The sequence below is a fragment of the Sardina pilchardus genome, chromosome 10 (assembly GCF_963854185.1).
Source record: "Sardina pilchardus chromosome 10, fSarPil1.1, whole genome shotgun sequence".
Taxonomy (NCBI): domain Eukaryota; kingdom Metazoa; phylum Chordata; class Actinopteri; order Clupeiformes; family Clupeidae; genus Sardina; species Sardina pilchardus.
In genome coordinates this window covers 3,383,433-3,399,881 of record NC_085003.1, presented here as the reverse complement: position 1 = coordinate 3,399,881, position 16,449 = coordinate 3,383,433, and the positions used below count along the sequence as shown (strand labels likewise).

The following is a 16,449-nucleotide window of genomic DNA, read 5'->3' as shown; positions in this document are numbered from 1 at the left end:
GCATGTGGCAGACAAAAGTTTAACTTCTAATTTAGCAGTTAGTCACTGCATAAGCTGCTTTGTTTACACCATATTTAATGTGTGGTTGTGATAACAATACTGTCATACGAGATAAGAATGTCATGTTAGTTTGTAACAGCAGTAGGGAGACGGCATGTGGGATTTTCACAGTGAATGGGTGAAAAAACACAACTTAGAAGAAGCAGAATTTAAATATTTAATTAAAATATTTAGTTTAATATGTAGGCTTTCTTTCTTCACTTTCTTAGTCATTTAAACACACATCAGCTCTAGTCTAGAAATTCTTCAAACATTTCTAGCTCTTCTCCTTCTCCACTTACTTCTCCTTCTCCACTTACTTAGTCACTTAGTCACTATCGTATCTTTGTTCTTTCTCATCTTTGGTGGCGCAGTCACGAGACCAATGCCCGCGACCCCCACACCTGAAACAGTTGTTGCTATCATCACCTTCATTTTCATAATTTCTCTGTTCTGACCCATTTCTGCCTTGTAATGCCATCACAAATGCTTCCCCTACCTTCTCTGAGTCTTTCTTTTCTCCTACTTTCTTTTTCTTTTTCACTGTTTTCTCTGCATGTTTAGCATGTTCCATAAAATCTGGCAGTTCTGTAGTTCTGAAAGTAACAAAATGTTTCTCTATCCAGTCTTTTATCTCTGGTCTAAAACTTTGGAGTAATGCTTGTTTTAATTGCTGTCCATAAATTATCTTATCTTCTGCACTCCCTGACTTCAGGCCGTTATAGGCTTTAAAAACTTTTTCAAATCTGTCTCTAAACTCCCAGACATCTTCATCATCTTTCTGTGTGGTGGCGTGTATTTTGGTGTAATTGCAATGTTTTTTAAACACGTCTTTACATTTATTCTCTAGGCTTTGGACTTGTTGATTTAAATCCAGAGAACCAGGCGCATACGCTGTACCAGCCTGATGGGCTACAAAGCTGTCTTTAACACGGCTCCAATCAGAGCCCATTTTAAAACGGAACATCCTTTCGACCTCGAAACCATTCAGGTGGTACACCGCTATTATGTTTTTCATTTCGTCGCAAAATTCTTCAATTTGGGCTTTATGAGATGGAATTCCTTCCACTGCTTTTTTTAACGTCGTCCTGTGTCCATGTCCTATAGACATACATTAACCGTGGATTATTTTGACCCTCAGCCACGTCTGGCTTAAATGTTGGATTGGGCAGTTCTACCATTGGAAATGCCTCCACCGGAGGCGGCGGTGGGGGCCAATTTGGAGTTTTACCGTAATCATCATCATCGTCATACAGGTGCACTTCTGCATGGCATGATGATAATTTTGGTTTTAGTTTGCAAATTTGAATTTATTTTTCCATCGTAATAGCCAATCTTCAGTTCCTGGATGGACTCTAGCTATGAATTTGGCATCGCCTTTCAAAAGTTGTCCTTTATCTTGAGTATTCTCCATTTTGCACAAATAAGAGATTGTTCTGTGTCGTCCTCTTAGGGCAAACAACAAGCCTGGGAAGCGAGCTTCTAGACCTTAGTCCGGCTTCCCCTGGGTGTTTTATCTCTCACAGGCTCTGTTGTTCGTTTTAACTCACAGACAATCCCTTCACACACACTTCTCAGTCACACTCCTTCTTTGATAGCTTAGGTGGGACTTCAGGCCCCCCAGCTCAGGTGGGACTTCAGGCCCCCTTTTTGATAGTTCAGGACTCTTTCTTTCCCTCTATTATCAATATAGTGGACTCGAACCCCTATTTGATAGTTCAGGCGGGACTCGAACCCCCTATTTTTAAGGTGGGACTCTAACCCCCTATTTTTAAGGTGGGACTCGAACCCCCTATTTTTAAGGTGGGACTCTAACCCCCTATTTTTAAGGTGGGACTCGAACCCCCTATTTTTAAGGTGGGACTCGAACCCCCTATTTTTAAGGTGGGACTCGAACCCCCTATTTTTAAGGTGGGACTCGACCCCCCTTTTTAGATAAACCTCAAGCGGGACTCGAACCCCCCTGGAAAGTTTATCTTTTATACAGCTGTATTAAGAGAACGGCAACTTAATGCGACTTTTCCCTTGGGAACGGCAACTTAATGCGACTTTTCCCTAGGCCTATGAAATTATACTCACACTGTTATGGTTCTGCTCTGTAGTTCGGAAGTCGTCAATCCAGTCTAGGAGCTGGTCGCCGTCGGCTGGCCTGCACGGAATTCACCGTACGGGGCTTTTCCACGGTTGTAGTCCGCGGGCTGCTGCAGTCTTCAACTTCCGACGATCAGTTCCAGAAAGGATATATTGACAACCGGCTTCGAAGGACCAAAGAATGTTAGGAAAATCTTCCCAATATTATGACACAAGAACCACAGACAAGTAGTATAATTTTCAGTATACTCTGGCGCCAAGAGGAGAGACATAGAGAGGAGGTGCTTTACCTCTCCGAAACAGTCTCTGAGCTCTTGGACGCAAAGAGGCTCTTTTATTAAAGAAAAGCAGAGAGCAAAACAAGTCAGCATGACCTTGGTCGAAACCTCCCTAAAATCCTCCTCTCGCTCATGTCCAGTTTCTTATCTGCAGGTGCATAGCGTTCCTGTGAGGTTCCCATGTGAAACTGTGAATAGCAACTTTGAATACACATATGAAAGTGTGGATTATAACTTTGACGCACACAAATGAAGTTCATAATGATAAATATATTAATTTCTTTGTCACTATGTTTGTACTAGTGATGACAGATTATTAAAAATTGGGCCCAATGAAACTTAAAAAAAAAAAAACTATTGATGGACTGGACTACAAACCCTTCTCTTTCCCTATAGGAGTTTGAGCTACTATATTTCTCCTTGAGTAGTGCACGGATTTTCTTCAGGGCTGACAAGACTGCAGCTGAAGAGACACAAGAAAAGAAGGACCGAGGTGAGTGAAGTGTTCTACAACAAGGCATGATTTAATCTTATTTCAGGTAAATTAATTTTACTGGTATCCATACCGATCTAAGATTTTCTTTCCAAGATTTTTGAGACTGTATGTGTAAAGAACAGTCAGAAAGAGCATTTGCAGTGAAATAGTGAGTAAATAACTGAACAATTTGATTGTTTCCTTGTAGAAGAAGTCTCTAAAAGCAGCGCTACATCTACTGAGGGTACATCTTCTGAGTCAAGCACAAAATGATTGTAACTCTGCCCAAGACTGCCTAAGAACTGTGAATGGACTCGACCTACGAATGTGAAGACCAATACACACCGGTGGTTTGTGTCAAAACTGTCTTAGCAGTGATACGTTTCTGAGGAAGACTAAACGTAGCAGGAAAATCTGAGTTGATATGGGTAGAAAAACTAATTTAGCTCTGCAAGCGTTCCTGAGCTCTCAGTTGGATCAGAGAGATGAAGATTTTGACTAATAGACTATTTTGACTATAGATATTAATGTACATTCTTTCTTGATGATGCTGTCTTTATGCAGTGCTTCTGCTCATTTGTTGTAATTTAGTAAATTCCACTAAAAATATGATTAGTTGGTACCACTGACGCTTTGTTTTTTCCCCTTTTGATAGCCCCATGTACAAACAGATACGGTACATGTCTGGGGAACTCCTGCATTGACATAACAGTCAAATGACACTTTCTACTTCAGATATCAAGATTTAAAACCTTTTCCACTACAAAATGTTTTAGACTTGAGTAATCAGTTCTTTCTCATGCAAATTAATATGTGTCTGCTGTTTTCCTAGCTCCAACAGGATACACTTCAAGTGTGCTATTGCAGCAAAAAATCAGGTTACTTTTACATCCTCTTTTTCTTTTGTTCAGTATTGTTTCACACATCACAGTCAGATAATTAAGGAACTACAATGAGCTATGGGCTCCATGTCTGTCCTAGATTGAGAGTGGCTCTGTCTGTGTAAAATGTCTTCTCTCTCTATGGATGCCTTATGTACCTATATTCTTCATCATCACTTGGTCTTGGAAGATGAAATCAATTATTTTATTCACAGCCATACTAGTGGATCAGAAAAAAAAATCAAGACCGTATGAATGAATAGTTAATGACATTTGCATAACATAGCTATCAAGTACCCTGCTGGCTCAAACTGTTTTGGGTAGTTTGTTCCATAACATTCCAAAGTATTTCTTTCTTGCCTTTTGTAATGTTTGAGAATATTTATATGCCTATTTGTCAATAACATGAGTAAAGAATCAATGAAAAAGAATGGGATTATTTTGCTTATTTGTGAATCCTCTTTTACCATCTTGGTAAACAACATGTTTCATATGCATGAATGAGAACACAGACATGACATCAGGATCATGTTCATATGATGTCATGATCATGGAAGAAAACCTTATACTGTAACCTTGCAATATGAGCTTTAAAAAAAAAGAACTCACACAATCATTGAGGAAAACTTGTAGCTTTATTACAAATAAAAGAACTTGGAACGTGGCCAGAAAATACAAGATTGTTTTTTTTTTTCTTTTTTTAAGTAGTACTAGCAATTCTGCTTTACCTATGAAAGGCTGCCAATTTAAAAGCTGGTCATGAAACATCTCCGACCTGATCACTTTGGATTTAGATGTCCTTGGAGAGCTTAAATCAGGCCTTCCTTTCAGTCTTGCGTAATTGTCTTGGTCATAAGTGCACAGGGTGACTGATGCAAACACTTGTCCATCACTTCCACCAATATCCTTTTTTTAACAACATAATGCCAACCTTGCTACCCTCATAAAAACGAGGCAGCAGGGCTTTTTTCTTTCCAAAATAGACATTGAATATATATAGATATCACTATATATATATATACTTATATATTATATATACACATTCATACATACATATCTTTATTTATGTGATGTCCAAAAATTAAAAAATGTACACATTTATTACAAAATTGTAACAAAGACTGGAAAGTGTTATCATTCAGTCTGCAATGATGACGCTTGGTGATTTCACAACCTTTCCATGAAGGATTGTCCACAGGTTGTGTGAACCGGTCACTTAAACAGTCTCTGGTTTGTAATGACTTGAGGTGGGCAGAGCACCCATTCTGATCAAGTTCTTCCTCAGAGTGCTTCTGGGATTATACTGCTGAGTTGTGGGAATGTGTCACACTAATAGGTCAGGACGAAGTAAAGATGAAAGAGAGAACTGAACATTTTCCCACGTAAAAAAAGGACAACTTTCGCGTTCCTTTATTATCAAGTAGTGCAACAATGAACATTGCATGTCTTCTAACCAGCGGTTTTGACAATGTTGTAATTGCTGTACTTCTCCGTGCTGCTGATTTCAGTTCTGTACGCTTTGAAAAACTAAAGCATACCGCTTTTGTTCCGTCACTTAGGCATGTGCTATACGGTCATCTCTCGTGCCTTGAGTCAGATGGTCATCTGGCTTGAGGCGTAAACAAAACACAGACCCTGCTGAAATGAAATGAGAAGTCAACATGGGGGAGGGGGGGGGGTTAAAAACTGAATGAATGTAATGCTGGAGAGTAGCATGGAGGTGGTGAGGCAGGGCCTTTCTCCCCTTTGGTGGTAATCCAGTCCAGCCATGCCCTTCCCAGTCCTTTACCAGGTTTGGTGTGGACTTAACAACCAGAAGCACTGAGCAGCAGTGGTCTTTGAGCAGACAGCCCCAGCTTACACTCGCCATCTCAGCAGCAGGGGAGCTTCAGAAGGCCTGCTGTGCTGGGTTGTAGTTAAAGGTTGTTGGAACATGTGGCCGTTCCTCTAGCTTGTCATACTCCAGGTGAAATTCCTGGGAGACAGACATTTATACTGTAAACATGATCATTACTCAAATTCACACTGAATTTCAAGCCACAAAACCATCCTGACAGTTTTCTCGGATCGTACACATTGTGTTATCCAATCTTACATGAACATGGTTAAGTGATTAGAATTCAAATAAACGTGTTTCACAGTTACGTCTGTGCATCTGAAGATGAAGTGTTTAGTGTACAAACAGTCAGACATTTAGTCTGAAACAAGCATTCACAAGAACCACTTAGCAGTCTGCCAACCTGTGGCCTGTGCTTCAGACAGCACTGTGTGACATTTTGGCTGACTACAACTAGAATGTCAAAGGCCTAAAATGATGCAGTTGCGGTAAGTGGATTTTGAGCACAAACCTATATAAAATGGAATATTTCTAATATTTCTACTAACCAGCACAACACAGGCTCTACAAAGAAGTAAAGGAGTAATCCAAACAACTCATTACATTAATGTGAATATGCTGCATTTCGAATACAAGGGAGAAATTGTAAATAATGGTCATACACCAAACTATTTTGATCTTTCAGTGTTTAATGAGTCACTAATTAACATGGTGACTTATTTAGCTTGACTTCCAACAATTGTGATAATTTATTGTTGTCATTGCAATGATATGTTAGACCATATACTATAAAGGCATCTTTACTAACAAAGATTAGAAGACATGGCACATTTGTACTCTCCAGTTCAGAGATCAGCATTTTCTAGGCAACCTTTCTATATGCACTGCCTGGGGAAAAGAGTGGTTGGTTAAGAATAGCAAAGTCATTGTCTTTACCTTAGCTACCTTCCTCCAGTTAAGACAGTCAAAGAAGTAATACGTCCCCCTCTCATAAGTGTTGGTCTTCAGGGTGGGCTCCATACCGGGGGCCCTTGTGATCCAAACCCGCTCCTCCTTATGGTACCTCCAGTCCCTGTTGAAACTTTTAGCACAGAAACCCAAGCAATACCGACAATTACCTGTGAGCAATACTGTTTTTAAGCAGAAATGAGCTGTCTGGCAACAAAGTCTGATATACATAAGTGATCACATATTGATTGATGATGAGCACTAATGGAGGCTACTTTGAAATTCTACACTTTGAATAGAATTGCTAATCTCGTCTCTGAGGCTGGCCTTTATCTAACTATTCTCCTAATCTACAATACTGTGTCAGATCTAATATGCTGTAACGCAAGCCCATGGCAAATTAAAAACGTGGTCACACAAAGTTAGACTTGATGTGAGACTTCATCACAGCCTCCAATCAATAAATGCCAAGCTTTGTGTGGAAACAACCAAATGCCTGTTGTATGTTGTATGCTTGTCTAGTAAATAAGGACCGAGGTGTCCATGCTTATGTAGTTGATCTTGACATATTTTGTTAAAGCATACCCAACGCGGTGAACCCCGGTGCCAATTTCAGTTGGTACATAGTGAGCTAGTGAATTAGACCTCCAGGGTCACTGATCCCAATCCAGCTATTTGATCCGGTAACCGATTTACTGATATCGGATTGGTGCATACCTAACTTTTTATATATCATTGCATTCACTGCAACTTGTTAAGATTTTGAACAAAACTACACTTACAGCTCTACTGCTGCTAGGAGTTGCAAGAGATCTCCTCCATTCATGTAATACAGGTAGAAAAGAAGATCTTCGCCATAACGAGCCAGTTTTATGGCAGCCAGCTATTGGAGTAGAAACAGAGTGAATTAGAAATATTCCCTGCTGCCAGTTATCCGTCTGAACATACTTGATATTTACTTTCAACTGAAAATAGATATATTGATGACATGCATAACCACATAATCATGAGGAAGCGTTCTTCATTGATTCTACTCTGTGTTTTGGTTTAAAACGTTCAGAAATTACCTAGAAATAGCAACAGAATGTGAAGTAATTAGCTCTTTGCTGCCCAGATCCATTAAAGTAAGCACGCTAACCAGCTAGCTCTGGACTACAGTCATTTTGCAACACCACTTTGAACCTGAAGACAAGTCAATAGAAGACTGTTGCCGCACAAGCAATGGCATCTTCAAGACTCAAATTCTAGACATAGCCCCTTTAAAAACAAATAGGTTTACCAAATAATATGCAAATACTATTGACACATACCTTATCCCTTATGTGAATGTTGGTCAAGTACTCTGACGGGACATGAAAGTCTAAAAAATAAAAAGTTGAACAGGTTTGACAGAACAAAATAATCTCTAGTGAATAAATTGATAAATGTGAAGCCTCTCATGGCTCCGAGTAGAGGATGGGCTCTTACCAATGTCCTGTGGTCGACACGGTGCCGAGGCCCACGGAGAGGCAAACTTGGGGTACAGATTTCTGTCAAAGGACACTCTGGTTACTGTGCTTGCAAAATACACACAGAAATATTTCATTGCATAAAAATACGTTGTGCAACCTATGACCTTTGAAAAAACGCTGGTTAACTTCTGCAGTGTGGATGGCAAAGCAACATTTTCAATGACGTCATAGTCCCACCCCTAACCTCTGACCCAGCCACCGCACTTGTCCTGACTCTCCGCTCAACAGTACAAAAACATTGGGGAATCACAAGCTGAGTTTGGGCCACAGGCGCTACTGAATTTGCAGCAAAACCTGGAAATAGAGTATCACTATGATGACCAGTGAAAACGAATTAACAATAACATGCGCCAAATAGGTGAGCAGTATCAGCCTTTTCTAGCTAGCTCAGAAGCACACCTGTTAGGCTGTCTTAATGTTAGTCTACTAGTACAACCTGTGACTACAATGCAAGTTAATATCCCCAGTTCCCCAATTTAACATGCTCTATACTAGACATAATGCAACACGTAAAAAGCATTTCCACATATATAGCAGTCACAAACCCTGAAATTGAACTGAATCAGTTTTACAGTTGAATTGAAAACTGAATTTTCCATAGGAATGGGTATCTAGAGAATGTCCAGCTAATCTCATGTTTTTGGAATGTTATTGTATCTTTGTGAATTAGTGCGACGCCTTTGCCCCGCCATAGCCCCATCCACTGGCCTGGCATATGCACTACAGCGCTTTCTGTCGGTTTCACCTCTTTGTCTGGACGAGAGTTTTTGCATCAGAGGGATTTTATGCAGTTCCCAACCCTTTTGACAAACAACTCATTTTCTGCACATTTTCGCACCACATGGAACTGGAGGCAATTGTTGTTCCTCTGACTCCAGTTGCTGTAACAATTTTAGCTCCTAATTCAGGGTCTTTTCTATGTACATAGGAACCATGACTTACTGTACTTACATGTTGATTGGTCAAGCACAATAGGCAACTTAGTCAAAGCAGCAGAAGCACCATTTTTAAAGACGAGTGAGAGTTATGAGGAGGTAGTGCATATATATCACAAAGACATCTTACTCAGGAGAATTGAGGTTGAGTCCTAGTGTTGTGAGGTCACTTCCTAGTGCCAAATGAACCATCCCAGGGTCTGTCTCGGCTGCCCGGATGAAGGTCAACAGTCCAATCATGCCAAACTGGTCTGTTACCATCCCAGAGGGAATGTTGGTCACCTTGCCTAAGCATCATAGTATTGGACAGACAAAAAATTATTAGCTGTCCATCTATGGTTACTGCTACCTGTATTACTCACTCTCTATCACATCACTACAACAGCTACATCTACTGCACGTACGCTACATGACATTTTTATAGTGGTAAAAATAAACTGTACATTTAATCATTATGTCGGACACATTGACATGTTAACCCCTTTCTCTAGCAGTTACGCTACACAAGGATACAACTTTTTAATACTACCTACTAGTCTGTACTCCCGTTTTAATGGTTTACTAGACAATGGCTCACCATCAGGTAAAACCTGAATCCCTTTCTTTTGCTGGTTGTTGTTCTGTGTTGATGATGCCTTGTCACCAGGGAACTTGGGACCATCCACACTAGAACTGTTCTTGCCTGATGAGTTTAGATTCTGTTGAACAAAGAAAAGAGCATGTTGGACTCACTGTCATGAATCACAAACAAGATGTTCTGCATAACATGGCATAGGGACACTATCAGTCCTAAATATCCTACAACATCCCACACAACTTCCCTTGTGTGAGAGACCCCAGAGATGGGAGACTAGTGAGGGTACCCTGGCATGAGAGAAGTATGGCTGGTGGGTGCATGAAATGCCAGTGTGCATGAGGCACATAGGCATGGCTCCTAAAGGAGAAGGTAGTGTGACTGAGCGCGGTCAGTACACGCGTATGAGTGTGCGCTCTGACTACCACATCAACAAGCCTGGATCTTTGGCGTTGCAGCCAAGCTGCAGGTTTGGTTCATCTGGGTTTAAGGCCAACGGGGTGACTGCTAGGGAGAGCCCTTCGCTACATTAATAAACAAAGATTTTAGCCTCAACTGACAAGAAAATTGGTCGGGAGGCAAAGAACAATCTACTTCAGCTGAAATATAGGCGTCACTGCAACGAAGCGGGGTGACTTTCCACCATAAGGAGGGACTTCCACATAAACGTGCAGCATGGTGGGGTTCTCAGGAAAAAGCCATTACTGTGCCAGTGACGTCACATTTACATTTACACTTACAATTACATTCATTCATTTAGCAGCCACATCTAATCAAAAGCCACTTACAAAAACTAGGCAAAACATTCAAGCTCCAATGCATAAGAGACCTTACAACGGACATCTACAATATGCCAAACACCACATACACAAGCCTCAGAACTTCTGGAACAAAGTAAGTTTGAGTAATGAGACCAAAATTAAATGTAACTTTATGCTATTTTATGGAATCAATAAAACGAATAAGTGCTGATGTTTTGAGTGGGACTGAGCTACAGTGGCATAGGAAATGTAATCAAAATTAAGTCAAAATTGATCCCAAGATGAATGCAACATGTTGGAAGACAATTTACATGCATCAGCCCAAAAGCTGTGCATGGGACACTGTGCTTCAGGTCATTGTAATGCTGGAAAGTCCAACAAACCCATTATAATTCAAGAGGGGGTATCTTTACCATCAGAGAAAATAAACGTAGTCATCCACAACTATCACAAAAGACTACAAGCCGTCATTAATTCATTGATGCTAAAGGGGGCTAGCCTGGCTAGCGCCACCACTTCTCAAATGAGACGTGGTCTGGGAACCAAATGTTTATTTTCTCATATGAAAAAAATGCCCAGATCCCTTTATTGGGCGCCACCAATGTCTATCGAATGCGTCTATGCGTCTTTTTGGTTTTGTTCTACAATGTTAAATAATCAGTAAAAGAAAGAGCCATAAATGAGTAGGTGTTAACTAATCCTAAATCACCTCATGGTGGTCGGTCAATACAATGTTCACCTGATTATCTACTGGTTTATTGACTGTTAATGAATACGTTTTCGAACAGAAAAAGGATTTAATTTCATTCAAACATCATTTGTCAGCTGGACAATACATTTGCCTTTAGGGTGCTTTATACACAGGCATCACTTACTGATTTGCTGTCATCACTGGTTAATGTGGGATCCTTATAATTGGGCCCAGGAAGTGCAGGGAAGTCCTCGTTGTGGATGGAGAAATCCTGAGACTGTTCGTTTGATGGTTTAGTGACCATCCCAACTAAAGCCAAAAGAGACCATGGGTAATCAGACTCAATCACCACAGAAATCGCTAAAAAAAAGGCACATCCATGCATTACACATCCATGAATGCGTACCATAGGGAGCTCTCCCAGCCAGTGGGTTGTGCAATGGAGTAGGATTACCACCTCCTTCCCTCCGAGTTCTGTCTGCCAAGGCTGGGAAGTCTGAGAGATCTAGGCCCGTCACATTTTCACTCCCATCTGTAACAGAATGAGAAACATAAAAAAAAACCTGTTACACAATTCCAAATGTGTCCCTTTGAGCTTTGTTACTAGTAACTGGTAATCGCTGTTCAGTCCGAGGTCACGGGCCCAACAGCTTATTCTTCCAAAACTCTTTACTAGCACAGCCAACCGGTTTTCACATCCTGTAAACCTTCCATCAATCATCTCCATTATAGTCAGGGTGAAAACAAAACGAGTCATTGGTCCAACATTGGAGTAACAGATCTTTGAACTATCAATGGTAACATCCAGACCTCCACAAAAAATAGGATTTTGTAAAGTTGAGGGAGCAAGTGAGAATAAAAAATAAAAGTAGAATGGCAATTTTCTTATCGCTACTCTGAATTAGCCTGGTATACCAAACTCATTCACAGAATAACTAGTGTCTGGTCGAGTCTCACGATAGGGAAACCTTTCCAACACTAGGCATAATGACTAGTGTAGACATAGCTACATTTTGAAATCATTGGCCCAGCCAAACCAACCAATCACCAGGCAGTGTTTCCCTACTATGTCTTCAGCAGCGGCACAGCGCTGCTCCTGGAATGTGAGTGCTGCCGCAAAAAAAATCACATGATCAGTAGCCTAATTAAAAGAAAAAAAGTAATTTTGATCTGTGAAAAAATGCCACATGCAGCCATGCTTAAATTCTGTTCACTGCATATTTATCTTATTATAATATAACATTCAGTATTCATTATTGAACACTTAACTGGAATTATGTTTTTCTCTATCATTCTATTTTCAGGCATAACTGCAGGCATGTAATTGGGGTATGAGTTTTCTACAGGAATGGCATGTTTGAACAGGCACTGCACTAGTCATATCAATTAGGGAGCCTAAGCTTTACAATTAACAGCAATAGCAGTCAGGAAACAATGTATGTGTGCCTACCTTTGCTGTTAATAAATGTACACATTCTATTAACTGCAATTTTTGATGTTTGCAAGCGTAGCTACCACCGTTTACCTCAGCCACTTTCAATTTAGAAAATATAGCATCATCTCGTCTCGTTGCTGACTGAGCAGGTAATCTGCCAACCGATAGAAACATTAGTGAACACTGGTGTTTCAGACTAGCACCTCCCTAAAAGGAGACAGGTGGGCATGGCCAGGCTAACTCTAAATATCTTTTTACTTTCTAAGAGTGGCTCTGGGAGCAGTCGGACCCGGAGAAAAAACGATTGGCACACTATTGCATCACAAAACGGATAGGTTTCTCTTGAAGTATGTCTTCAAAATGCGTTTGAACTCAGAAATGTCAGTAATGGAACCACAAATCAGATCTGAGATTTCTGCTACTTGGACACAAACCTGTTCCATTGAAGATATTACTTGATAGAGAGCTGTTCATCCCAAATGCCTGGTTCCTGTTCATTCCAAACCCAGACATACTATGGAAAACACAAATGATGCGCTATTAATGACAGCAACAGGCAAACCATTCTCTAAATAAAACAAGTTGGAGACACGCATTAAGTACATTTACAGACTGAAATGTTTCTTAAAACAGGGCTCAACATGCATAAATAGGCTACATTAATTGAATTATTTTGATTAATGGCCTAGCCACGTATCACTTTAAAGAACGTACAGAAGACCAATCCAATAACAAACTCCAATAGACTTAACCTATAAAGTCATAGTGCAATTTGCAATGTGCAAGTGTAGAGGTTTGAGCGTCATTCATGCTTTCCCAACATGCATTGTGTGTGTGTGTGTGTGTGTGTGTGTGTGTGTGTGCGCACGCTTCACCTGTTGATGGTGAACGGCTGGCGTGCTGGCTGCTGCTTGGGCATGCAGATGATGCTGGGTGAGCTGCGGTTGGGGCTGCCCAGTCCTGAACTACCCATGCTGTTGGTCCTGCCACTCATGCCCAGGCCAGGGCCAACTTGCGAGTGGTTAATCATGTTTCTGGTGTTCATGGGCAGGATCCCTCTGTTGACCACACCAGGATTTTGGGGTGAAAATTCTGATTATGAATAAACAATATCTACAATAATTCTGATAGTTGTGTACACTTTCATATACGGATCTCGTCTTTTAACCTTTTAACACCTTAAAGAGAATCCCTACCCTACAGCAAGGCGTTTAACAGCATAATCAAATGAGGGTACTTACCTGTTAGGTGAGGGTGGAGTATGGAGGGACACTGTTGGGACCCCTGTTGTTGGAGTAATATGGCTCGGTAGTTGGACGCTTTGTGTTAGGCTGCGATTTAGTTGTGGGGTATTATTGCTCATGCCCCTTATAGAGAACCCTAGTGCACCTGGAACAGCCAACAAACTACTGTGAGTTAACCAACAAAACGGAGAACATTTAATGCGCTGCAAACGAGATGGCAATGTGCATCAAGCACTGCAAAACACATCCACAGAGAATTAATTGAAAGCCTGTTAAGGAACTGAGGAGGTTCAGACTGATAACATGCCAGGTTTGACTTACTTTGGGGCCCGTATAGACTTGCACCCAGTTGTGACAACTGCCCTGAAGATGAGGGTGAAGGAGATGCAAGCATCTAAAAGGACACAACAGTGATGTTCATTATACCACTGCAAAATAAACTCTCTCCCTACTGGAAAATCTATCCCATAGAATATCAGGCGCTAACACTACGCTTACACATAAAGCAAGCCACATAAATATATAAGAGCAACACACAGGCCTAGCTGTACTTACGTCTTTTTCTGATCGATGCTGAAACATGGATGGTTGGCCATAGTACATAGCACTGTCATCAGGGTAGTCACTATCGACTCCCTCTCCAAACTTCTTTCTTGTAGCACTAAACATGCCGTTTGTCACCTAGTAATAAAACAATGTGTCAGTTTGTGTTATTAAGTGATCTTCATTAAAAAAAGAAAAAAAGATAGTATTAAATTAAAAACAGTGCAACATAAGACCAAACAACAGATTAAGCTTCATATTCCAATAGTCAAAGTTATACAATTAGGCCTAATACATCCATTATAAAATATATGTATTAATTAGTGACACTAGAAATATAAATGAATGGAAAAATATGGTGGATGATGTATGATGGTATAATTCAAAACTTGACTGAAGATGATAGCAGGGAATCAAATACACATTAGAAAAACTGCATGCTTGAGAAAAATCTCAACAGGGCCAAGTAGTCCATTAGAAAAGAGAAAAAGTGAAACTCAATGTCTGATATTACCCATACAAACCACTACAGTAAAAAAAAAAGAAAAGAAAAATCATTAATTTGAAATAGAACCAATCATTAACAATGACCTCTGATTAATGGTGATGAGACCAAGGTCTAATTTGAAAAGCAAAGGGCTAACATGTCCATATAATAATGTAAATCACAAAGAATCAAAAAAGAGTTTGTAGTTTACATCAAACGTTATGTTAACATTGACTACATGTGCATTTACTACTTTAATTATTTATTTAATAATGTTTAATTTGCAGTGTGCTGCAAATACATTTGATAGGAGACCGTCATGACAAATCGTAAACTGGAGTCCGCCTAGGCAGTATTAGGCTAATTGGCGAACATCCAAATAAACGCTATCATCTACACTCTTTACCCATGAGTATACTGAAGAAAGCATTAATCCATCTGCTTGTTATGGAAATATGGCGAACATAATAAATTATCATATTTGACCAGCCATAACAACAAATGAGTTGAAACGCCAGCATAAACCAGCCGGCATTGATGATAAATAATGATGTGTTTATAAAGTTAGGGCACCCTGCACTAATACCGGCTTTGATCAAGTTTACTTAGACTCTTGATGGTAATTTCAAATAGCACCGAGTTATCACTCTTGACAAATAATAACGTGGGCCCCTCTGAATTGATACCAAATCGAAGAGACTGCAAATGCAACATGCTAACTCTTTGTAACATACAGTAGGTAAAGTGGTGAACATGCAACTACTCAAACAAATACAGATGCCGTGCAAGCTAGTAAATTACCTATCTACGAATGCATTCACCACACTACAATCATCAAGGTGGTACTCTGCAATAAAGAAAAGTTATCTAACCATGTCGAGACTTCAGTGGAATTAAGCTAACTCTCAAAGCTAAGTTAGCTGAAATGCCATGTTCAGTGACAGTGGGCTAACGTTAGCTGCCACTGTTTTCAAGACCCATCAAAATACTGTCCTACCAAAGGAATCCAGACACAACTACAATCCAGCATAAGTGACAGAGCTGCAGTGACTAACTTGTCAAGTTGATTGTCTCACTAACTAAAACATTACTACTGGTTATATTCGAATCCACATAATAAAAAAAATAACACAACCCCATCATAACAGATAGCCTATATCAACAGTAGTTGCGTTGCTAACTAGCTAAACACCAAGCTGTGGATGGGACAAGTGTCGAGGCAGCTATGGCAAGCTAGCTATCGGATAATGCAACTAGTCCGCGTGACTCCAACTAAGTTTCTCCATCAGCTGTTAGCATAGTGAGTTAATGTCCGTCTAAATAGTTCACACTACCGTCGCTTTTCACTAAATACACAGAACAGATTTTTCGAAATGCAAGGCCTGCTTCGAGGCAAGACTTCGTAAGCATGCTAACAGTAGCTAACTAGCTAGCTACCAAGCTAGCCAGGCACCTCAGACAAAACAGTTATTTCCAATACTCAGAAATGTTTATTCACTTCACTCTCTCCGATTATACATCACTCGCAGTGTGATTACAAATGGCTCTGAATGACCATGTAGCAATTGTGTCCCTCCACCTAAAAGCGTGAACGTTTTGGATAAAAGAAAGACATGGAACTCACCACATCAATTTCCCTTCTCGCAGATCCAAGATGGCTGTGGATTCTACGATAGAGAATCCTGGGTGAGCACCCTTTACCCTTTGACCCCATCACAA

At 40.3% G+C, this 16,449-nt stretch overlaps 2 protein-coding genes across 2 annotated transcripts in view; one reads left to right on the top strand and one right to left on the bottom strand.

Moving 5' to 3' along the window:
• washc4 (WASH complex subunit 4) overlaps nt 1-4,442 on the top strand; it is a 19,502-nt gene extending 15,060 nt beyond the window's left edge. Inside the window, exons 32-33 of the mRNA XM_062548306.1 lie at nt 2,805-2,901; nt 3,092-4,442. Of these exons, the coding sequence (XP_062404290.1) occupies nt 2,805-2,901; nt 3,092-3,156 (162 nt within the window). The 3' untranslated portion in view covers nt 3,157-4,442. The remainder of the gene's footprint in view (nt 1-2,804; nt 2,902-3,091) is intronic.
• Nucleotides 4,381-16,449, bottom strand: cnot2 (CCR4-NOT transcription complex, subunit 2). The gene is made up of 15 exons (XM_062548307.1): nt 16,355-16,449; nt 14,256-14,381; nt 14,022-14,094; nt 13,698-13,845; nt 13,332-13,514; nt 12,891-12,970; nt 11,428-11,553; nt 11,206-11,330; nt 9,573-9,693; nt 9,126-9,282; nt 8,017-8,078; nt 7,860-7,909; nt 7,332-7,432; nt 6,538-6,682; nt 4,381-5,739 (listed from the first exon to the last, which is right to left on the bottom strand). Exons 1-15 carry the CDS (start codon nt 16,442-16,444, stop codon nt 5,653-5,655), a joined length of 1,674 nt encoding a protein of 557 aa, XP_062404291.1. The 5' UTR covers nt 16,445-16,449; the 3' UTR covers nt 4,381-5,652.

Excerpts from the sequence above, each read along its gene's own strand:
- cnot2 (XM_062548307.1), bottom strand. The coding sequence starts at position 16,444 with ATGGGGTCAAAGGGTAAAGGGTGCTCACCCAGGATTCTCTATCGTAGA. Across the intron at positions 8,079-9,125 it reads CTCAACCTCAATTCTCCTGA|AAATCTGTACCCCAAGTTTG; the intron begins GTAAGATGTCTT and ends GTCCTTTGACAG. Across the intron at positions 5,740-6,537 it reads ACTGGAGGAAGGTAGCTAAG|GAATTTCACCTGGAGTATGA; the intron begins GTAAAGACAATG and ends TCTGTCTCCCAG.